This window comes from Urtica dioica, chromosome 1 (assembly GCF_054948205.1).
Source record: "Urtica dioica subsp. dioica isolate 48M chromosome 1, U.dioica_male_clone48M_v1_H2, whole genome shotgun sequence".
In the NCBI taxonomy this organism is placed as follows: domain Eukaryota; kingdom Viridiplantae; phylum Streptophyta; class Magnoliopsida; order Rosales; family Urticaceae; genus Urtica; species Urtica dioica.
Window position 1 is genome coordinate 7,056,939 of NC_142756.1, and position 24,379 is coordinate 7,081,317.

The 24,379-nt window shown below is 34.4% G+C and overlaps 3 protein-coding genes across 6 annotated transcripts; 1 reads left to right on the forward strand and 2 right to left on the reverse strand.

The window, feature by feature from the left end:
- Positions 1-7,095: 7,095 nt before the first annotated feature.
- On the forward strand, positions 7,096-13,367 carry LOC149406880 (glutamate decarboxylase 1). The gene is made up of 7 exons (XM_089609537.1): positions 7,096-7,311; positions 7,405-7,609; positions 9,619-9,819; positions 10,819-11,033; positions 11,594-11,847; positions 12,003-12,055; positions 12,597-13,367. The coding sequence occupies exons 1-7, from the start codon at positions 7,226-7,228 to the stop codon at positions 13,104-13,106; spliced, it is 1,524 nt and encodes a 507-aa protein (XP_089465663.1). The 5' UTR covers positions 7,096-7,225; the 3' UTR covers positions 13,107-13,367.
- Positions 13,368-14,079: 712 nt separating this feature from the next.
- LOC149406881 (Adenine nucleotide alpha hydrolases-like superfamily protein) lies at positions 14,080-16,143 on the reverse strand. The gene is made up of 3 exons (XM_089625600.1): positions 15,873-16,143; positions 15,568-15,796; positions 14,080-14,437 (listed from the first exon to the last, which is right to left on the reverse strand). Exons 1-3 carry the CDS (start codon positions 16,039-16,041, stop codon positions 14,344-14,346), a joined length of 492 nt encoding a protein of 163 aa, XP_089481726.1. The 5' UTR covers positions 16,042-16,143; the 3' UTR covers positions 14,080-14,343.
- A 1,041-nt stretch (positions 16,144-17,184) lies between these two features.
- On the reverse strand, positions 17,185-21,255 carry ATSRL1 (PRP38 family protein). Of its 4 annotated transcripts, none has more exons than XM_089609549.1 (5): positions 21,104-21,255; positions 20,350-20,729; positions 18,918-18,998; positions 18,238-18,309; positions 17,185-18,157 (listed from the first exon to the last, which is right to left on the reverse strand). In XM_089609549.1, the coding sequence occupies exons 2-5, from the start codon at positions 20,635-20,637 to the stop codon at positions 17,456-17,458; spliced, it is 1,143 nt and encodes a 380-aa protein (XP_089465675.1). In that variant the 5' UTR covers positions 20,638-20,729; positions 21,104-21,255; the 3' UTR covers positions 17,185-17,455. The 4 variants fall into 4 exon arrangements, with proteins under 4 accessions (XP_089465675.1, XP_089465684.1, XP_089465700.1 ...); XM_089609558.1 differs by lacking the exon at positions 21,104-21,255 and adding an exon at positions 18,661-18,761 and having other exon boundaries at positions 20,350-20,469; XM_089609566.1 differs by lacking the exon at positions 21,104-21,255 and having other exon boundaries at positions 17,230-18,157; positions 20,346-20,367.
- Positions 21,256-24,379: the final 3,124 nt, after the last annotated feature.

Here is a 24,379-nt window from a genome sequence, read left to right on the forward strand (position 1 = left end):
GTGTGAATTTTTGATGTTTTTTTTTTGTGAATCTCTTTCATTGAATTACATGTTTATAAGGTACAATAAAAAACATATTCAATCAATAGTCAACAAATCATCTCGATAATAAACATATAAGGTACTATTACATAGAAAACCAAAAAGATAAAAAATAAACATCCGAAAATACAAAATCACGGGATAAGGTGGTTGTAGAATAAGTCCACGCACCATTTCTTCCTGAACATTCTCATATTGACACTTTGAAGAGTGTCAAATGATTCGTTCAGTACTAGGTGCTCGACATACTTCAGTGCGAACATCCCGCAATCACTGCTACAACACAAGAATAAGTAAAAGAAATTGTCAAAAAAAGTTGAAACATAACTTGAAAAAAAAAGTTCAATTAACTAATTGTTTAAAAACTTAAATTGTCAATATAAACATAATTGTTTAAAACTTGTCAATAAAAACATAATTGTCAAAAAAAAAGTTCAATAAACTTGTCAAAAAACTTGTAAAAAAAAAACCAAACTTCTAAAATAACTTGTCAATAAAAACATAATTGTTTAAAACTTGTCAAAAAAAAGTTCAATTAACTAGTAAAAAAACTTTTACCTGTATGCACATTGTGGGACGTTGTCCTCGACGAGCCACGTCAGGTTAGCGAACTTAATTTCACCTTGCCCATTCTCCCGGTAAGAGTAGGGATGGTTCTTGAAGAAACCACCTATGGCCACAATCCTAGCAAATGCTCGACTCCAAGTCTGAATAATAAACATTTTAACAATGTTAAGTAACCCTTATAATTTAATTAATTGTTGCTCTAAGGTAATAATTGTGAATAACATAACATTTTACATACCTCCATCAGCTCAGTGAAGTCCTTTTGATTGTTCGACGACTGCATGAGATCCTTTTGGCAGTCAATGTCGATCCGAAATGTGAACCAATGAAGGTTCTGGAAGTTCACGACGAACAGGATCTCGCGAGCACCATCCCAAGGCAAAATATCGGTGTCCCTATACCCAGTCATCGGGCTAATAGTAGCCCTCATGTCCCAGTCCACGGGTTCGGGCTCTGCTCCCAGCTCGATGGCCTTCTTGATGTTCGCTTCTTCCGTTCTGCATCGGCCGTACACGTTCTGGACCCACCGACAATCCATGATTCGGACGTCTTGCCGATATCCGTCGAGAGCTCGTTGGCGAGCCCGAATCATGTGAATCATAGCATCAATATGCTGAGACATTACAAACATATAGCGTTATTTTAAATTGATAGGGAAAGTGAAATTATATAATAACGTACCGAATCATGTAGCCATCTGGTTTCTGTCAATATCGTGTCGAAGAAATTCGTGTCTCCGTCGCACGTCTTCAGTCGAACAGACTCCATGAACTTGCCGTCCCACTTTTTTATCCTCACCCACTTAACGAAATTATCAAACTCTTTTTGCTTCGCGTCCTTCAACGACTTGAACTTGGGGATCGGCTTTTCCAAATACTTGGGCCTCGTCGGATCAGTGAATTCGGCCCAACGCGACGTCTTCTGTCGCACTTGCCGATCTGGACGTGCCGGAGTAAGCTGTGCCTTCTGTCTTTTCCTTAGAGGAGTTGTGAGCGGGCGTAGCTTATCCGAAATGTCTTCTCTACGAGGACTCGACGAAGACGTCGACAACCTGGGAGAAGTCACCGGCCTGATCTCCGATCGCTTCGACGACTCGCGATGCGTTGAAGACGGCTTCTTCGACTTCTTCGATGACTCGCTATGCGTAGAAGACGGCTCTGACTTCTTCGATGACTCGCGATGCGTAGAAGACGGCTCTGACTTCTTCAATGACTCGCGATGCGTAGAAGACGGTTCTGCCTCATGCGATGGAGACGCCGGCTTTTGACTAGCCGCCGGAGGAGGAGGAGGAGGAGGGGTCCGGCGTTTACGACCATCAGCTTGGGTCGTGAGAATTTCACCCCCAGGCAAGCCCGTTGCGTCCTCGAACAAAATGTTCAGCCTCTTCCACATAGAAAGCTGAAAGTCAAAGTAATAAAATATGTCACAAAATTTAAACTTGTCACAAAAATTTAAACTTAACTCTAAAACGTTAAAATAAAATTTAAACTCAACTCTAAATTTTAAACTCAACTTTAAAACGTTAAATTATATTTAAACTTAACTCTAAAACGTTAAATTATATTTAAACTTAACTCTAAAACGTTAAATTAAATTTAAACTCAACTTTAAAACGTTAAATTAAATTTAAACTCGACTTTAAAACGTTAAATTATATTTAAACTTAACTCTAAAACGTTAAATTAAATTTAAACTCAACTTTAAAACGTTAAATTAAATTTAAACTCAACTCTAAAACGTTAAATTGATTTAAACTTGTCACAAAATCTTACCTGTCTAACACTCATGCGCTCAACTCTACGGCTGGTCGTGCAAAGAGAACGTAAGACTATCCCTTGTGACTGAATCATTTGTTTTTGGGATGCTAGCAGTTGTTCTTGAGATGCTCGCAGTTGTTCTTGGGAAGCTCGCATTTCTTCCCACATTTCCCGTGTTATGACAAAGGGCTCGAGAATGTCGGCGCGAGAGGTCGCTGTGGGCCTCGATCCCATTGCGGGAGTGGTCGGACTAGCAAGACGAACACGTGGAGTGTCTGACACGTGTTCGTCGTCGGAGTCTCCGACGATGGCATCTTCTGCAACAGTCGCGACTCGATCTATTTCTTCTTCGATGTCTCGCGGCTCTGTCGCATCTTCTCCCTCGACGTCTATGGGATACAGACATTTGCTCGTCTGTGTCTCGAGGAGAGTGAACATTTCTTTCTCTGGTGCCCTTGGTCTCAGCATTTGAAGAACACCCACCTACAATACATTAATAAACGTTACCAATATTCCAAAATAATGTAAAATACATTAATAAACGATAAATAATAAAAAGTTACCGTTTTTTTATTCAAGACCGCCTCGATGTCTTTGCCCATTATGAGCACATTACTAGACCACGAGTGCATCCTGGGCACACGAATCCCCTGGTTCGTCCCGAACCTCATCCCGATCTCTGGGATAGCCTCGTACGCCCAGTAATGAAGGGTATGGAGATTACCCGTCAATGTGTACTTGGCCTTTTTCTGTGCCACATCCGGCTTGTCCTTCAACTTCTTTTGCAGCGTCTCGTGATAACGCCGTAGGTTCACCGAGACGTTGGAATACGTCTCTGCCCAACTCAAATTTCCCCAAGGCATCTTGAAGAAGAAGGGGAGGTCTTGAACGATGTATAGAAATTTCTGCCACCTTTCTTCGATGACTTTGTTGGCCGGCTGCCCCAGAAGATACCCATAGACGAATACGAGCAGCCCGAGCTTGAACGCATCGTCAGGGCTTCGACATATGGTGAACGCGTTGATCAACGCGCTCAACTTGCTTCCGGCAACGCCGTTCAAGTGATCCGTGATCAATCGATCGTTGTTTCGCTCGTCTTGTTCGGCTTTGGTCGGACCGTCTTCATAGGTCATCCCCGAGACGAGTGCGTACTCGAGGCGTCCAAATCGTACTCGTTTGCCTCCGATACCAAAATGTATCTCCCCCTGTACCGTCGCCTCGATCTTCTTCTGAAGGAGAGTATGTACGAGCACCGGTGAGAAACCAAGCTCGCTCTCCGTAAAAAATTGCTCGAACGGAGTCCCGAGGATTCGTTCTTTTATCCCGAGCTCATCGAATCTACTCCGTACAAGCTTCAAGATCCCCGTCCCACCGTAGGTGATACGCCCCGGGAATGAGACGTTGTATATGTAGTTCAAATTGTCCTAAAAAAACAAAAAAATTAAATCAGAATCACAATTCAATTTCCCGAGACCGCGCGCCGCGCAGAGACAGTCGCGCGCCGCGCATACGGGGATCTTGAAACAAGAAATTAAATTTTTTTTAAAACATCATCGTATATCATCGTAAAACAAGAAATTAAATTTTTAAAAAAAATCATCGTATAGCATCGTACAGCATCGTATATCATCGTAAAACAAGAAATTAAATTTTTTTTAAAAATCATCGTATAGCATCGTACCGCATCGTACGACATCGTACAGAATCGTACGACAATTTTTTGAGAAAACATAAACCCATCGTACACCATCGTATCGCATCGTAGAGCTCTATGAATTTCATCGTACGACATCGTACAGAATCGTACGACATCGTACGATGCATCAATCTCATCGTACACTGGCCCTAATTTCAAACCCTAATATACTAAATCCGACCCAAATCACCTCAAATCAACTCAAATCAGAGAATAACTAAGTCCTAAACTCTATTATAACTATTTTCAATGAAGTTTAACAAGAAATTACATGAAAACTTACCTTTTTACTTGGTTTTGAAGCTCGGGATTTCTGATCTCCACCGCCGCCCGAGATCGAACCTTTTCCATCGTACGCCATCGTATTCACTCGTACCAGATGGTATCACATCGTACACGGTCGTACAAGGTCGTACTGAATCGTACCGGAATTTTTTTGATTTTTTTTGTTGAGAGAAAGAGAGAGAGAGAGAGAGATGTCGAGTGAGATAGGAGGAGGGAAAGCTTATTCAAAATGTTTAAGGGGTATATTTGTCCGTTTTGGGTCCAAAAGTCCATTTCTAGATATTTTAAAAGGTTAAGGTCTAATCTTGATATTTAATCAATTTTTAAGCCCACTTAAAGAAATTTCTCTATCTAAAAATGTATTCTCTCTCTCTCTCTCTATATATATATATATATATATATATATATATATTAGACAGCAGGAGTACACAATAAAGAGAACATTTTTTCTATACGCGTTATATATACACATACATATTTCCATTACATGATTAGAAAGTCCTGGTTTTTGGACACGCTTACTTCAATATTTCACCAATAAATTTTGAAGAAACTATATCGACTAGCCAAATAGCTATTCTCTATTAAAATTATAGCTAAATTATTTAAATAATTAAAAAATAATTCAACGTATACCTATATCTCCATCATATGATGCATGCGTCATGTATTAGTTTAGGCTATTTTCTTAATTTTTTTAAATAATTTGCGGTTAAAATTTTATCGTAGAGAATTTGACTGAGGTATATGTCTAACTCTCCCATAAATTTGTATGTCCTATTCTAAGTTGGTTGTATAATCTTCATTTTAGTGCTAAACTGTATGTAAATACTGTGCGCTAATATGAGAAAAATATGAATGGAACATATAAACCTATCACTGTAAAAATAAGGACAATTAATTTTATTTTTTATATTCCCCGTATTTATATAAAAAAAAAAAGAACCATGGCAAAATATAGTGCTATTTAATAGTTATACATATTTTTTCTGTTTCTATTTTCTTAAATTGTTTGAGATAGACCAATGAATATCTTCAATCAAAATTATATGGTATTTATACAAATATAAAAATATAGCTTAGCTCTTATAAAATTACAAAAGTGTCTTTCCTTACCCCCCAGATTCTATATGTAAATTAAAATAACCATCATAGTAAATCAGATAAACATATTTTCATCAAAGCTAAATTAAATCAACCAAAGCTAATCAAAATACTAAAATCCAACTTACTATACTGTACACATAAGTTCGATTAATACTAATTTTATAGTTTTTTAGTTAATTAAATTTAATATGATGATTAATTTAATTTTAGATTTTTGACTAGTATTTGTGGAATCCATATTTGTTACGTCAATTAGATAATTTTCCTAAGACCGTGTTGAGAAATTAATCGGGGTCCAAATTCTCCGGACATTCATTTACGAAATCACACCAGAAGCGACCTGAATCTCAACTTAGGATTGAACAGTTCTTCGTACAAACAACGACTTTGTATACTTTATTGATCAGTTTTTCAATATGGATTGACGAGTATCTGAGGATAGTTAGTAGGAACAGTAGTTTTTTTTATTTAACAAATAAACAGCGATATAGATTTTTAGAATAATAAAAGCGACTAAAGCTTTATGGTCTTCCACGGCGTGCTACATCAAATTAAATAATACCTATCAATTATTGGTCTTCTTTTTCATATCCCCTCCTACCGGGCATTAAACTTGACAAAGCATGTGGTTCCTTCTTAATTTTATTAATTTTTTTATTACAATTACATACACACACTTATATATATATAGGAAAATTTTAGATAATAATAATAAATATATAAATATTAAAATATAATTATATATATTTATATATGTGTTTATATATATTCTTCAACCTTCAGTGTACATCTTTTGACCGTAATTTCTATATTTGACGTCACATTTCATACAACGATGTATCTATCCTCCATAAATGCAGCGAAATAAAAATTAATAGTCAAGCGATCATACCCGTTAAATTACATGACTTCTCTTTCACAATTTGATGACCACATCTTAGTATTTTATTGGTGTTTCTATTAAATATATCATTAAATGAATAAGATTCTTCTTTAAAACAAGTTAAGGGTTACATCAACAAAAAAAAAAAAAAAACAAGTTAAGGGTTAAAATTGTTACATGAACCAGAAATTTGTTAAACCATTACGCAAATTCCATGCATTTATTTTTCAAATCAAAGAAATAATTAACTGCCCTACATACATGAATAATAACAAACATTAAAGTTTGAAAGTTTCAACAAGATATCGAAATGTTTAAGGCCATTTAATTGTGTGTGTCAAAAAAGTAATACACGTACATTTATTAATTTATTTTCTAATAAAAAATAGATATAAGAAGAAGCTTTATGAAATATAGACACGAAAATGTTGGAGCTTGGCATCTGCAGCCCGCCATCAACATCCTATTTAATATAAATATATGTATATATATATATATAATATTATTCTTATTTAACGATTTAAAAAATAATAGTACACGTATATTTTATTATATTAATTTTCAAAGTAAAATAATTTCAAGAGGAAAGGTTTGTGAAATATAGAGACGAAAATGTAGGAGCTTGGAATCTACAGCCCGCCATGAACATTCTATTCATTAAAATAATATATTAAGAAACAGTTTTTAAAAAAAAAAAAACAGTAAAAAGAAAAGTCCACTATGTATTCGCAGCCATCCTGGCACATTCCCATACGTGTATATAAATATAGCTTCAGAACCCATTCCAAAAACTCACACACAAACACAAAGCTCTTCATCAGAAACCAAATCCACGTAACAATCTCTCTAAATCTCTCTAATTAACATCGCCAAAAAAAAAAAAACAATATGGTTTTGTCCAAAACAGCCTCCGAGTCCGATGTCTCAATCCACTCGACATTCGCTTCGCGATACGTCCGAACCTCACTTCCCAGGTACACATTTTATTAGATCAATGATTTAATTACGGGGTTTTTTTGTTATTAATATTTTTTGTGTTGATTGGTGAAATAAAAAAAAAAAAACAGGTTCAAAATGCCTGAGAATTCGATCCCAAAGGAAGCTGCGTATCAGATCATAAACGACGAATTGATGCTCGACGGAAATCCGAGGCTGAATTTGGCGTCGTTTGTGACGACGTGGATGGAGCCAGAATGTGACAAGCTTATGATGGACTCGATCAACAAAAACTACGTCGACATGGATGAATATCCAGTCACTACCGAGCTTCAGGTCCGGTTTTTATTTATTCATTTATTTATTATGATTTATAATGCATTGTTATGCTATTAGTCTTTTTTTTTTGGGGTGTTAAAAATGAAACGTAATAATTGAGTTTAAAAATAAGGTTTAATCACGGCGGCAATTTAGCTAGTGTCGTTTGATGGGAATATATTGCTTTTACTAAACTAATAGTTTTTTTTTTTTTTTTTTTTTTTTTTTTTTTTTTTTTTTTTTTGGGGGTAAAAGTATAACTAATGGTGGTTAGCTATGAGCCTATGATCTATTATTCTTACAACGCGCTTACTACGCGTTATCTTTTAGACTAATTAAGAAGTAGGATAAGGATATTTACTTGTAAAAAAATATGTGATTAATTTATGAGAGAGAATTGGGATGTGACTGAGAAATGATTTATATAATGGTTAAAAAGATAATAAATATATATTCGAATTTGATGCATTGGTTTTGGACTTTGGATCTGGAGCTTACTGGTTGTACTACTTGAGTATTAGTCATGTTCTAGTTAAGTTAATAAATAAAGAAAATCAAAGTCCACTATTCTTTTTTTATTAGGTATTTACCACTTTGGTGCATTATTTGTCGATTCTACCTGGGAATGGAGATTAAAATATAATTCAATAAAGTAGATACAACTGGTTATGTTCTCATTTCCATGTTGAGTTAATTAAAATAAATTAATACAAATAGGCATAAATAATAATATGAGGTTATCCGATCCGATCCGATCCGATCGAGCAGTAAATGAATTATATAATATGGATGTTTCTCTTTTTTCTTTTTTTTTTAGTATAGTTCAGATTTTTATCCATTGGGTTAAGACATGGACCACATGGTATAAAAAATTTCAAATTAATGTTTCTAATTTAGTCCATTGTCTTATAAGTTATTGCTGATTGAAGATGAAATTGTAGACACATACCAACATTTGTGAGATAATTGATTAGTTCAACAGTGAAAGTTAGGGTTACATTTGAATAATATATATAGCTTTATTTTCTTTTGAAGTAATCAAGATTTTATCCTAAGTTATAACTTATAACCTTTTAGTAACATATAGTCAATTCCTACCCAAAATACTTACGTTTTTTCAGGTAACCCAAAATACTTGAATTAACCAGAAATATATTTTTAGTCTGGTAAACATATGTATTTTTTTTTATGGAAGGTCCAATTATGATTATAATTAGTCACTGCACATGGTTTTGCGTGGCCAAGTTAAAGTTTTGAACTGATTTGTCAAAACAAGGAAAGAATCAATAGTAAACAAAGAAAAAGTAAAAACGTGTGTTCTCATTTATTGACGTTACTACGTTAGGCACTTAGGCCGTGATTGGTTCCACCATTTTCCTTCAATTAAATGCCTTTTTTGACCTAAATATAAGACTTGAAAATTTTGTTCAACTTCAGCCAAAAACATAAGAGATGTTAATTATTACTTTTCATAGTTTTTCTCCTAAGTTCGTCAAATATTATATCATAAAATTTGAAAATTGATGCAAGTTGTTACTTCTTAATCATCAATATGTAGGCTTATACAAGCACGGTACTACTACTAGGTACTATCTTGATAAGTTGCCTATCACAATGAAAAAACTATTTAATACGAGAAAAATATGATTTTCCTACTTGAAAATGAAATTATAATGTAGCCTATTGTAGTGCAGAAAGTAATGAAAATATTAATACTTGTCTCGTAGCGTAATATGAAATAATAATGTTATAATATCTATTCAATAGTGTTGTGCAAAGTCGTCAACATGTAACACAATTGATATATTTCCACTATATAATATGGAAGACATCATCATTCTTAAAAAAAGCAAAAAATAACAATCATAATAGTAAATGAGATAATAGAAATAACAACAATAAAATGAAAAAAAAAAAATTAAAGAAACAAAAGAATGTAATTTGCTTTAAGAGAATGAAAGAGAAAAGTTATTTGGGCATAATTAGTAATTACTAATAATTATTTAATATTATCTTAAAAAAAACAGAATAGGTGTGTGAACATGATAGCTCATCTTTTCAACGCGCCACTTGGCGAATCGGAGGCCGCGGTCGGAGTCGGGACGGTCGGGTCATCCGAGGCCATAATGTTGGCCGGTTTGGCTTTCAAGAGGAAATGGCAAAACAGGCGTAGGCTCGAAGGAAAGCCGATCGACAAGCCCAACATTGTCACCGGAGCTAATGTCCAGGTACATACATAATTACCTAATTATCCTTAATCTTTCAAGTGTAACAATAATTGTTTTTTTTTAATAATATTTAGCTAGGTAGGTATCTTAATTTAATGTGAGTGATTAATTGGACTACACTAAACTAAGATATAACTTTGTGCAAGTGTTGCTTTCATGTTCACACTTATTATATATGGCACTAAATTGACTTGTTCCGTTTCCATTCTTAGTTCAAGTATGGACCACTATTTTTTGTACTTTTTATTTACCATATAGACTCTAATTAGACAAAGCACCAAAAGTAGTGATTTCTTTGCCATGCTGCCATTTTTTCAAATTTGCTTTGTAGGAATAGTATAATATTTTATATTTCATCATTATGGCGTGTACATTCTACTATAGGCTATAGCATTACTTTTGAATTAAAAAAACTGATATTTTTAATAAAAAAATATTTTAGTGAATCCTCCTTAGTCTGAAAATTACCTTTTTTTTATTAATTTCATTTGTTTTGCAAAAGCTAAAGCTTTTGTGTGGGCACCTATTGACTTTTTCAACTCGTTTTAAACTTATCCTTCTAAATTAATTTCTTTGGTCGGGTCAATAATAATTTTAGTAGCCCTTAAATTAATAAGTAGGGACAGCACAAGGCAATTTGAGATTAAATTTCAACGTTGAAAATTCTAGTCAGCATTGGAGATAGAATTATTCTATCTTCTGTGCATGTACACAGATCCTGTATTACTATTAACACATATTTTTTTTTTTAGTTTCCTTTTATCTCCACATGAATCGCCATATTCATATTCTTCTGAACAAGTATGGCTGCCCATATTTACCAAAAATAAAAAATAAATAAGTTACTCAAAAAATTTGAATTACTTTTTTTTTTCTTCAATATATAGCCTTCTCTCCCATAATGTATAATACTAATTGTGTGCTCTATGATATTGTCATTTAATTTCATGATAATTGACCTAAATAACATACTTTTGGATCATTATGGAATAAATATAGGTGTGCTGGGAGAAATTTGCAAGGTACTTTGAGGTAGAGTTGAAGGAGGTGAAACTGAGAGAAGGGTACTATGTGATGGACCCAGTGAAAGCCGCTGAGATGGTCGACGAAAACACCATTTGCGTCGCTGCCATTTTGGGCTCAACTCTCAACGGTGAATTCGAAGATGTCAAGCTCCTAAATGACCTCCTTGTTGAGAAGAACAAAGAAACAGGGTACGTAATTTACATGCAATTTCTTCATCCCTTATTTTTTTTTATCGGTTTTGAGAAAATGAGAAAAATCAAATTTGAAAGAGTTTGTAGTAAAAAAATAAATTTCGAAATTTTTATTTTCCTATTTCAGTATGTTAAGGAAAATCAATATGTAACCTTCTTATTTTTACTTTTCCTCCAAAAAAAAAAAAAAGAGTCCTATAGTTATATAGCAATTTAAAAAATTTAAATTTGCATAATAACTAACGTTTGGTTGACTATAGTTAATTAGCCATTGATTTTATTAAAAAAAATTAATTGACAACTTTGTCTAAATAACTCTCTCATTGATAACTAATGGGCGAAAATTATTTGGACAAAATTATCAATTAAAAAAAATTTGTTAACAGAATCAATGACTAACTAATTATAATTAATCAAACGCGCACTATATAACAAAAACAGTAAGTTTTATGTGATCTAGTTGCTTATAAATTTCAAAAATCAAAATTTTCTTATATTTACATAAAATCCAAGGTCTAGATGTGACATATAGATTTAAATTTATGTTTGATGTTCAGATGGGACACTCCGATCCACGTGGACGCGGCGAGTGGTGGGTTCATAGCCCCATTCATATACCCTGAGCTGGAGTGGGACTTCAGGCTGCCACTGGTGAAGAGCATAAATGTGAGTGGGCACAAATACGGGCTCGTCTACGCCGGCGTCGGATGGATCATCTGGCGCAGCAAAGACGACTTGCCCGAAGAGCTCATCTTCCACATCAACTACCTCGGCGCCGACCAGCCCACTTTCACCCTCAACTTCTCCAAAGGTATTGTATCATTACATTTTTATTTTTATTTATTTTTTTAATAATTTTTTTTGCGTCTCTTTCATCGTCTGATTTGATATTTACTGAGCTTGTTTCTCTTGTCAAATATCTGTTTTTTTTACTTAACTTGGGTGTTTTCTCGTTTTATCGTATAGGTTCGAGCCAGATCATTGCTCAGTACTATCAACTCATTCGCTTGGGTCACGAGGTACACTTCTATCAAACTCACTGAGAAAAATACGTTGAGTATCACGAAATTCCATCAGAAATTTAAATAAAAATAAGCGCGTCGTAGTTATCTAGCCAATTTAAAATTTTATTTTAAGGAACTCGTGATCTTGTATAGCTTGTTAATTTAACCTTTTTTTTTTTTGTTATCTCTATTTTGTTAATCTAAAAATATTTAAAATTGATCTCTACAAATAGGTATATAATTAAGAAGATACTTAAAATTCCTAACTAATTTTAATACCAATCTTTTGTCTCTCTTAAAATGTTGTATATGATTATAATCTTTCAAATATTTATTTTGACTAGTAGTCCCCCCATAAATTTAAATTTTTGTAACTTAGACCTCCTTAAATTTAGTTTTCGTCTCTACCCCTGCTCGTGGGAGTTATTAAATTTACAATAATATCTATCATGAGGTTTCATCTCAAAACCGATTAACACCAATAAAAAAAGCACAGACTCGAAATTTATAACTTACAATCTTTTTTCTCGACATTTTTTGTTGTTGTCGAAAACAGGGATACCGAAACGTGATGGAGAACTGCAGAGAGAACATGATAGTGCTTAAGGAGGGTCTCGAGAACACGGGTAAGTTCAACATCGTGTCCAAGGACGAGGGCGTCCCGTTGGTGGCGTTCTCGCTGAAGGACCACTCGAGCCACACCGAGTTCGAGGTCTCCGAGATGCTCCGCCGCTTCGGGTGGATCGTGCCGGCCTACACCATGCCCGCCGACGCCCAGCACATCACGGTCCTCCGCGTGGTCATCCGCGAGGACTTCTCGCGCACCCTCGCCGAGCGCCTCGTCATCGACATCGTGCGCGTCCTCCACGAGCTGGACTCGCTCCCGTCCCGCGTGGCGGCCAAGGTGTCTCTCGCGGCCGCGAAAGAGGAGGTCCTCGTTGCAAACGATCCGAACCATGTCCCCGTTGTTGTCGTGAAGAAGACCGACATCGAGACTCAGCGCGAGATCACCGCTATTTGGAAGAAGTTCGTCATGGACAGGAAGAAGACCAGCGGTGTTTGCTAATCATCATCATAATCATCATCTGATTTTTCTATTGAGTGTCTCTATGTATGGTTTCATTGAGCTTTTAAGTATTCAAGATTATGTGTTTTGATTATTCTATGATGTAATTGTAAGTTTGTCTCTTTTTTTTTTTTCTTCTTCTTCTTTAAATGTGTTGCGGTAATAGTGAAACTAATATAGTGTCGCTTTCGAGTTATGTACTGAAATTGTATTTCCTATCAAATCAATTAAGATTTAATAAAATTTCTTTTGAATTTTCAAGGTTTTAATTGCAACATTTTGTGTACAATTAAAAAAAGTAATTATTTTTAAGCTAAGGAGAGTTGTGGCATTGGCTCTTAGGATGGCGTTTGATCCACCGGCCCAACTCGGGTAATGAGCATAGGTTTTTAGAGGCAAGTACTTTAACAAAACTTTGTTCTCGGAAGCTGCCCCGATCAGATCATGCTCGAATTTTTTGAGGAGTATGCTTTGGACAAGAAGTCTTGTTGCCCTCATCTTTTGGCGATCTCTTGGTTGAAATGTGTGTGAAAGCTCATGATCTCGAGAAGAGTTTAGGGTTCACGGGACGCTCGAAACTAAATCAAACCTCTTACAACGGGACATTCAAAATGGTAATATTTAGCCTCGTCGTGGCGAAGCTCAATGATCCACAACTCACCATGCTCTCATCATGTGCCCTTCTTTGGTGATGTCTAGTATGAGCACTTGCTCACCATCCACTTTAGGCGGATTCGATTCCATTTGATCACAAGAAGGGTTGCGTGGGAAAAGTCGAAGATTAGTAACACTCTCTCTTGGGTTTGAATCGAGGCGGCGATTATAAATTTTCAGGAATTACCCGCGGATGAACGTTGACTATTTCATTTCGTTGTCGAAATCACCAACTATTATACTTAGTCCCTCATACCCAAGGTATTATGCAACTTGGGCATGATTAAAAAAACAAATTAACCTTTTGACATGCACTTAATTATTAAATGATAGCTTATTATAACAATGAGACCTATACACCATTGAAGAACAATTAAGGTTGAGAGGAACACGCAGAAAGTCTCAAGCAAAGACTTCCTTATCACAAACTATAAAACAAAGCTGCAATTTCAAACATTATTTAAACCCGAAACTAAAACCATCAAATTACAAAGCACAAGAATCTAGGGCACACCGGGAAAATGAATCCCATGGATTTTGACAAGTCATTGCCAAGTAAATGTCCGTGAAATATATTTGTTCTTTATGATTTGGACGCTGTAAATGGTCCTTTCACCACTGTTACCGGACAAGAAGCATGTGTCACCACATACTTGCTTACACTGCCAAGCAATACTCTGCATAGAACATAAAGTCAACAATTCATGCTTTGGAACTTCTGCCCATAAGCTTAGTAATTTTGAATTCTAAGTTCTTTTCATATTAACTAAAGATGTCACACAATTTTATGGAATAAATAAGATAGACGATACACTTTAATTTTATTATTTTAAATTTAGTTTTCAATATTAGTGTACATATCAAATTTTTTTGAAAGTGATAAATTATTTATAATAATCGTCAAAAATTTTAATTTTAGTTGTCAAAATTTTTTTGAAAACGTAAATTTAGTTACGTTGCTGAAAAATTGAAACTTCGATTATTTTGCTAATTAATAAGTTTCAAATGATTATTTTATATAATTTTTCTTATTTAGAATGTACGACCTTGACATTTATATTTATAAGTATAAGCCATCAATGTTCATATTACGATAATGTTCTGGTTTGGAAGCTTAGTGGGTCTTTTTGTTATTATTACTAGCAATAATTTTTTTTAAGTCAATGTGAAAAATAATTTCCTTTGAAGGTATCAAACTAAAATATATTTGTGGTGTGTTCATTGTCGGATTGCGGCGGGAAAAGAGAGAGAGTCGTACTTGCAATTCTACAATAATCGCTCTTAAAATTATTCTGATTTTGTAAGGCGCGTAAGAAAAAAAAAATCAATTAAGGAGACATATATAAAAAAACACATAATTTTAAACTAGAAATATAAAATTGAAAAAAAAAATTAAAAGTAAAATGTTTATTTCACCAGATTTTATTTTGGATATTTTTTATAATTACTTTGTTTATTTCTTTTCTATAATTTTATTTCAAGTATTTGTTGTAAGTAATTAATTTTTATTTTTTTTATTTAACCAAAATTTCATTTTATTAGAAAAATAACTTATCAAATCGAAATTAATTAAATTAATTGTTCAAGAGTTGGCTATTTTTTTAAGTTAACTAAATAAACCTAATGAGTTAACTAATTTGACTTGTTGAACTATTTTATTAATAAAATAAAATTTTTTGTTATTTAAAAAAAAACAGGATGAATTATTAGACTATTGGTCTAATTATCCCATTTTATTTTCACCAAATTTTATTTTTTTGGTCTATTTGTTGTTTATATGCGTGTGCAATTTATTAGACACATTTACCTCTTAATGGGGCCTAATCCTCTACTCCCAACAACAAGGCAGTCAAGGTTGAGTTGCTCCACAGCATCCAATAGCTTCTCTCTCGGGTCTCCCCAATACACTTTTGCCACCACTTTCGCACTTTTACTCCTACAAACTGAATCAGCTATTTCTATCACCTCCGAATCATTACTCAGCCCATACTGCCTCGAAAAGTTGGTCTCCCTGAACTCTTCCAGTGGAATCAAAGCTGCCCAAAAAAAAAAATCAGTTTATTCAGTACCTAGCTTTATTTACACATATTATCATGCATAGTATGTACGTACGTGTTCCGGTATCTTCAAAGAGCTCTTTTCTGGTGTGATCAGCTTCAGGGGGCTCCACGTGGATCAACACGATTCGATCTCCATCGTCGATCAAATTATCGACGGCCCATCGGAAGGCTAGTTTGCTCGTCGCTGAGTAGTCCATCCCAATGCCTATGGTCTTTCCCATCTTTCTCTACGTGATTTTGTGTGTGTTTTTTTTTTTTTTTTTTTAGCTTGGCTATTGAGTCTCAAATTAATTTCAAGTGTGTGTGTGTCTAATTTATATTGAGCAAGTGAGTTGGTGATATATTATGTAGAGAAGCCCTGAAGTGTCTGGAATGTACAAGTTGGTTACGCAATTTTCTTTTGTTTATTAATAATTGGGTTGGAGTGATTGAAATTAAGAACATTTGTCAAGACATGTGTATGGTTCAATGAATTGAGAACTATACTTTATTTCCACAATTTTTTTTATGAAAGAGAATAAAATCAGGGTATCATTTCACAATGATGGAAAGATAAGAAATTAGTGGGGATTTTCTTAGTTAATTTGCAAATTTTGATCAATAACATATTTGTGACATCACAGTTTAGAGGCTAGATCTTTCATTGGCACAATTTTGGAATCGGTTTCTTTTGATTCACACCTTTAATATTTATCCTGTTTTCTGCGCCACAAACAGTTGATAATAGCAAATATAAAGATGATTAGTATTTCATTACACTATTTAATAATGTTCTAGGATGATCCAGTGAATTAAGATATTCAATGAATTATCATTTTCAAATGAAGCATTTATGTAATCCTCACTACATCTATCGACTATAATATGACAAAATGACTATGTTCCTATTCACTATCTAACAAAACATAATTCACTTGCTAGCATTTAGCTGTTCGCACTTTTTTATTATTTTTAAAACGCTCATCAACGGGAATATATTAATAAAGGCTAAAACGATTAAATTACAAATAAAGTTAAACGAAAATTCAAAACTTCTTAAAAGTTGATAAAAATCGGATCACGCAAACACTATTATTTTATAACAAGACTAGAGGGTAACCTTCAGAATTTCTTTTTTTGGAAGTTTTTTTACTTGAAAGTTGCCTTCAGAATTTCTATTTTCTATTCCTATTTCTCTCTGTTTTATCACAGTTTAAATCATGATTTGCGTCGCAACAAAAAATTGGCATCCACGTGAAACATTAATCAGTGTTATTTTGAGTCGCATTGGCCACCTTTACTATACGAAGTAAATTTTGTAAATGATGATTCATATTATATAAACTGACCTACACTGCATATAAAACTGTATATAGAAAAATCGATGGCGTTATTTATCCAGAATACAAAAGCGATACAAGTTTAAAATGTTCTCTTATAAAGGATCATCTATATATAGAATAAAAAAAAAAAGTACATTGGGTGCCAAGCAAGTGCTGGAACTAATAAGAAATTGCAGTTAATCAGATCTGTGACTCATCCAGAAAAATCTTTCAAGGGTCAGTGAACATGTCCAACCAATGATGACACTTAAAAAAAAACATAAAACTTCCAATACATTAATAATAGTGTACACGCGGCCGGGCAGGGCAAAAACTACTTCCACGTAGAGCCGCCGAGCCTAATGACCTCTTCGCCGGTGTTACCGCCTCTGAAACCCTTGTCCGATCCGCCATTCCCTTTCTGATCGCTCAAATCCCCGTACATGTCCTTGAGCTTCGCGAGGTTGCTAGACGCCGAAGCCCTGTCCTTGTACACGTCTCTCTGCTCGCTCTGGCTCCGGCTACGGACTGGGCTTCGGCTCCGGCTCCGATAGTCCCGGCCGCTTCTCTCGCTCTCTCGCCTCCCGTCTCTCGACCTGCGATCGTAATCGTGACTCGATTCCCTTCTTCTGTCCCTCTCCCGGTCCCGGTCCCGGTCTCGGTCTCGCTCTCTTTCCTTGTACCTTTCTCGGTCTCTGTCGCGGTCTCGGTCTCGGTCGCGGTCGGGGTATTCTCGGCTCTGGCTGCGGCGGCTGCGAGGGTCGTCGCCGGTGGTGGGGGGCGGCGGGGGAATATTCCGGCGGACTGGGGAGGAGTCTCGAGTGGAGGCGCGGTGAGGGGCGCGCTGCCCGAAAGAGACGGAAAGGGCGGCCTTGACGGAGGGAGGGCGGCGGGCGGTGTCGTCCGAGCCGTGTCGGTTGGTTTCGCCGGTGATTACGCCCGAATGCTTCGACGGAAGCTTCATCTTCTCGAGGTTCGCTACGATTTGGCGGAGCACCGGAACGGGGATTCGCGGAAACAGGGTGTCGAAGTAGTACTGCAACGGGAAGAATGAGAAGAAACGAATAAGAAAATAGTAATCAAACCACCATTTCCAATAAAATAAAGTTTAATTACCTGCCCAAGAAGCAAATCGCGCAAATAAGCACCCATAGTTGCCATGCGTCCACTCGATCCAGGTGAGAATTCCTAAAGAAGAATATCGTGCGAATGAGATTGACGCCTTCTAGAGTATATATTATAGTAGCTGAATTTGAAGATATTAAATAATGGGAAGTTTAAATTTTTTACTAGTTACAAGGGATAGTAACGAATCCATCCAGTGGGCTATCATAACCCCATGCTCAGAAACAATAGTTTCATTGACAAGGCAATGGTGTGATCTTAAGCAGTCCAAAAAAAATCAAGAAAATTATAGCTTTCTTTTTTTTTCTTGTCTCACTTAGACTCCCAATCTCCCCAATCACCCGGAGGATCAAATCCAGAAACTCCTAACAAAAAATGACACATTTCAACATGGAAAACACAAATTTTTCTTACTAGACTATCAGAAAGGACACTTCCTCGGAAACAGTTTGTTCCTTCCGTATCGTCCTCAGATGAACTACAAGGTTCAGCCCCTGAAGCCATGACATCACCTACTTCTCAAAGATAGATCTTAAGATCTGAGATTGTGTAGAAACATAGACGGACTTGCAACAATAACAGGAGCACATGACAGCTTATGAAGAAAAAAAAAATAGAATAAATATATTCATCCGATATATAAGCACAAGAAGCTGAAAGTCCAAGAGTACCTCGTCATCTTCGATATATGGCTCAAACCAAGTCCACAGAGTTTTTGGATCCGCAGCATATCTCAAGTATAGGAATCCAACCTGCAAAAGACATGAAAGATTATAACACACCACATGAGGCGACACGGACATGAACAATATGTTGTTCAGGAACACATGCTATCATGCTTATTCCTGGGTAATATAATTGTGGACAAATTTTGGGGAAACTAGAACACATGGGAAATACAAAAGAAAAGGCCAACTTTACATAAATAAATAAATTAAAATAAAACTTCGTAGAACAGCAGAAGAACCCAGAAAACTCAAAATTAATATAATATCAATATTTATACAACAGAAACACTAGGCGCAAAGTCTTGGCAACTGAAAAAAATATGGCAGGTATTCGATTTGGGTTGTAGTTCTCTTCTAAGCATTCAAGTAAGGGTTTTTATAGACTTTCGAACTTCAACTATTGTTTAAATGGATATGTAAGCTGTACTGTGGCTCGTGTCCTGGTTATGGATCCTAATGAATATGTAAGCTCTAAGATATTTCTAGGTGCACAGCGGGGCATATCTGTTCAAAGATTATAAATTACACATGAAAGCACAGTTGTGAGTTTATCGTAAAGATACAACAGCTTGATTTATTACGATAGTCAGAAGGAAAATCAACTTCAGAGTTAAACCTGTAGAATGGTAAAATCAGAACACTTCAACCTGTTTTTTCAGCATCATAGTTAATCAAAGCAATAAGACCTAGCCTAAAGGTGGATGATGATGAGATTTACAGTTCTTACATACACATCAAACCATGGGTCTCATGTAAAAGTTACTTATTGATTTGTTTCCTATTGCTGAAACGAGCCAAAAAAAATGCTGATTTAAGAGAAAGGTTAAAAAAATACTATGGTTTAAGAGAAGGGTTAAAAAACAATTAGATACACTAACAATGAGCAGAAACATAATTTTGAAGTGTTAGAAAATATTTCAAGTTCACAGATCAAATCAAAGTTCCTTTGTGAGACAAAATCAGTCGGGCTGAGGGAGGACTAGAAATGTAGTGGTAACTCCTAATCGAGACTGATATATTAATAAATTTGAACTCGCATCTGGAATTTAAAAAAGTAAAAAAAAATTGTTACTCGCTTTCATAACACAAGTCATGGTTTGCAATCCATAGCATAATTTCTAAGTTTCCTATAATTTTATGCCCGTACATTTCATTCATCAGTATGTTTCGTGATTCTTATGGTCCAAGCACTGCATATCACCTTTTGACTATCTATACATATTCTATACAATACTAGACATTGACAGAAAAAGAAAAACCCTTTTCTTATGCCAAGAAACACACAAACAAACAAAACGCAAGGTTCAACCTTTCTTTTATTCTTCTTATAAAAAAAACATATTCACAACAATCAGTCAGCAAAATCTTTACCTACCGCTCTGATGTACGGAGAATCTGGGTGCTTCAAAATCCCGTGCATTTGCTTGACAGTCAGCTTCATAGTGAAGAACTTGTAGAGCAGGCAAAATGCAGTGGAGGGTCCACGGCAATTCCCGGTCATCCACGGCTCCACGTGATCGACCTGGTTGTAGATCTCGTCGATCACTTCATGGTATGTCTTCAACCGGTAAAGCTCTTTGAAATAGTCCGAAGACAGAATATTCATGCAAAGAACCCTCTCAAACAACGATTCGATCGGTTTCCCACAAGTCTGGATCTCCATATTCACACAAACAATTCTTATGTAAACCCTCTTGTTCAACTGATATACCTCGTCGTCTCAAAACATGGTTTTCATATACAAACCTCTCTCTCCTACAACACACAAAAACAAAATAGCCTTGGATTCAGTAAAATCTTATAAAAAAAAAAAAACAATACAGAACAGGATAAATAGACCTAGAAAATGAAAAAATCGATTGAATAAGCAAAATTAAAAAGTACTTTCGCGTCCAGTGGAATATACAAACTTTCAGCGACTAAAAGTTTCCATATTGATAAATCTAGCTCTACATACTAATAACCTCGCTAAGAAATTCCAAAACTACAACAGAGAGACAGTTCAAAAAATACTAATTAAGATCAATTTCAAAAACCTACGAGAAAATAGAAAGAGGCACAATAACTAGGGCTCAAACTTACATATGAGAAGAAAAAAAAATTGAGGGAAAACAGAAAGAAAATCGAACCGGAAGATTATGGAGAAGAAGACTGAAAGAGCCCAAGTGTTCGTCTTCGTGTCGATATTTGTTGTTTAGGTTTGGACGGCTTTCGATACCACAGTTTGCTCGAAGAAAAAGTATGAAACTTTCCTTCTCTCCCTATAAAAGAGTTCCCAATGTGATCCTCAATTTTGTGCTATTTGTAAAACATGGCCTAATTTTTTTTTTTTTTCAGAACAGGGCCTAATATTTGAATGTAGACTAAATGGTTACTTTTATGCTATATGAAATAGATGAAAATAACACATATATATTTTATGATTTAGTGAAATTTCGAGTTTAACATTTGTTTTTTAAAAATATCGAGTTCATACTTTTTATTTAACTAAAATGATAAAATTATATCATGAAATAAACAACCGTGCCACAAATATTTTTTTTATTAACTTTTCATTGACGTTGATTATAATATTTATATGTAAACACAAATTATCTTTATTTATTCGCGCCATAAATGTAATTTATTTAAAAACCAAAAAATAAACAATAATCTCTTAATCGTGAAGAACACAGAAATATGCAAATGAGTAAAAATCGACAGTTGATAGTCATGAAAATCACAGATTCGAACATAAAATCCATGATTAAGAGTTGCAATTCGAACACGGGAAAATAACACATTTATACCCTGTGTTTTAGTGAAATATCGAGTTAAACCTCGGTTTTCAAAAATGTCGAGTTCATACCCTCTGTTTAACTAAAATGACGAAATTATACCATCTGTTTAACTAAAATGACGAAATTATACCCTGAAATAGACAATAGTGTCACGAATATTTTTTTTATTGACTTTTCATTGACGTTGACTATAATATTTATATATAAACACCAATTATCTTTATTCATTCGCGCCATATATGTAATTTATTTAAAAACTTAAAAATAAACAACAGTCTCTTAATCGTGAAGAACACAGAAAGAGGCAAAGGGGTAAAACATCGATAGTTGATAGTCATCAAAATCGCATATTCGAACAGAGAATCCAGGATTTAGAGTTACAATTCGAACACGGAATGAAGTCATTTCTTAGGAGGTATGAGTTTTATTATTTAATTTCAATTTAAGGCTATTTTTATTTCAAAATTGAGAATTTGAAAGTTATGGCACTGATTTAGATTTGATTTGGTTTTTCTTATATAAGAGTTAATATCAATGAAATGGAGATTTGTGACGCTGTTATTCATTTCAGGGTATAATTTCGTCATTTTAGTTAAACAGATGGTATAATTTCGTCATTTTAGTTAAACAGAGGGTATGAACTCGACATTTTTGAAAACCGAGGGTTAAACTCGACATTTCACTAAAACACATGGTATAAATGTGTTATTGATATTAATTATATTATGAAAATCGAACCGGAAGATTATGGAGTAGAAGACTGAAAGAGCCCAAGTGTTCGTCTTCGTGTCGATATTTGTTGTTTAGGTTTGGACGGCTTTCGATACCACAGTTTGCTCGAAGAAAAAGTATGAAACTTTCCTTCTCTCCCTATAAAAGAGTTCCCAATGTGATCCTCAATTTTGTGCTATTTGTAAAGCATGGCCTAATTTTTTTTTTTTTTTTTTTTTTTTTTTTCAGATCAACGCCTAATATTTGAATGTAGACTAAATGGTTACTTTTATGCTATATGAAATAGAGGAAAATAACACATATATATATTTTATGGTTTAGTGAAATATCGAGTTTAACATTTGTTTTTAAAAAATATTGAGTTCATACCTTTTATTTAACTAAAATGATAAAATTATATCATGAAATAGACAACCGTGCCACAAATATTTTTTTTATTAACTTTTCATTGACGTTGATTATAATATTTATATGTAAACACAAATTATCTTTATTTATTCGCGCCATAAATATAATTTATTTAAAAACCAAAAAATAAACAACAATCTCTTAATCGTGAAGAACACATAAATAGGCAAATGAGTAAAAATCGACAGTTGATAGTCATGAAAATCACAGATTCGAACATAAAATCCATGATTAAGAGTTGCAATTCGAACACGGAATGAAGTCATCTTATGGGAATATTAATTATATTATTTAATTTCAATTTAAGGATATTTTTATTTCAAAATATGGAATTTGAAAATTAAGGTAATTGTTTGGATTTTATTCGGTTTTTATTATATAAGAGTTAATATCAATGAAAAAGAGATTCGTGCTACTGTTATCAATTTCATGGTATAATTTCGTTATTTTAATTAAATAGAGGGTATGAACTCGACATTTTTAAAATAAAAAATTAAACTCGTTATTTCACTAATATAAGTGTTATATTATCATCAAATAAATAAGCACTTTATTGAAGCCGAATGAATTGATTCAAAGGTAATAGCACCTGAAATTTTATTTATGTCCTAAACAAGAAATTTATAAATATGAGTTATTAGACCAAACTATCATTTATGACAAATATATTATTGTGTCTGTCTATTGAAGCTGCAACAACGATGACAGATTATAAAAAAAAATTGACATAGTAAAAAAAAATTATTGACATTGTGTACTTACACATTTTTAAATTTGTTTTGGCTATTTCATTAATTTTAGACAAAAACCTTAATTATTTCACAAATTTATTAGTTTCCATTGGCTACTTAACTAAAACGTCATGTATTATATCGTTAATTATTTTCTCTCGTATTATTAAAATCATTTAACCGAAACCTTTATAAATTGACCAATTTCGATACTTGTGAAATTATATGTCGACCAAGAATATATGAACATCCTCTTGTTGCCTCCATAGCTAGGCGGGGAAAGTCGGGCCCTCGAGAAATATATTAGAGCCTCAATAAGGCACGGTTAAAGATGTTATGTGCTTCGTTATGCGTGTTTTCGAGAGATCAGAAATTTTTTGGTGTTCGAATATTTGGAGAAACCAGCCGCGGTGTGGGTTGATGAAGCGTGAGCCATGATCAAAGGGCTTAACTCTTGTTTTTTCAAAATGATATTCACATAGCTACTTTTTTTTAAAAGACATTTCTATGCTGCATGAAACTTTTTTGTACTTCTTAAAAAAATATTGGTTTGTTTTCAAATATTTTCCATTACAGTGGTTGAAAAATAACTATAACCTATTATGATAGATAGAAACTTGATGCATGTCAAATTGGGCTACAGTTTCAAGAATGTTGGGATCACCGAAACGGACAAAAGAGTAGTGTTTTCTGAGTGAGATCGACCTAGAAAACAAGACCCACATAGTGGAGTCTCGGGATTTAAGTCGAATTC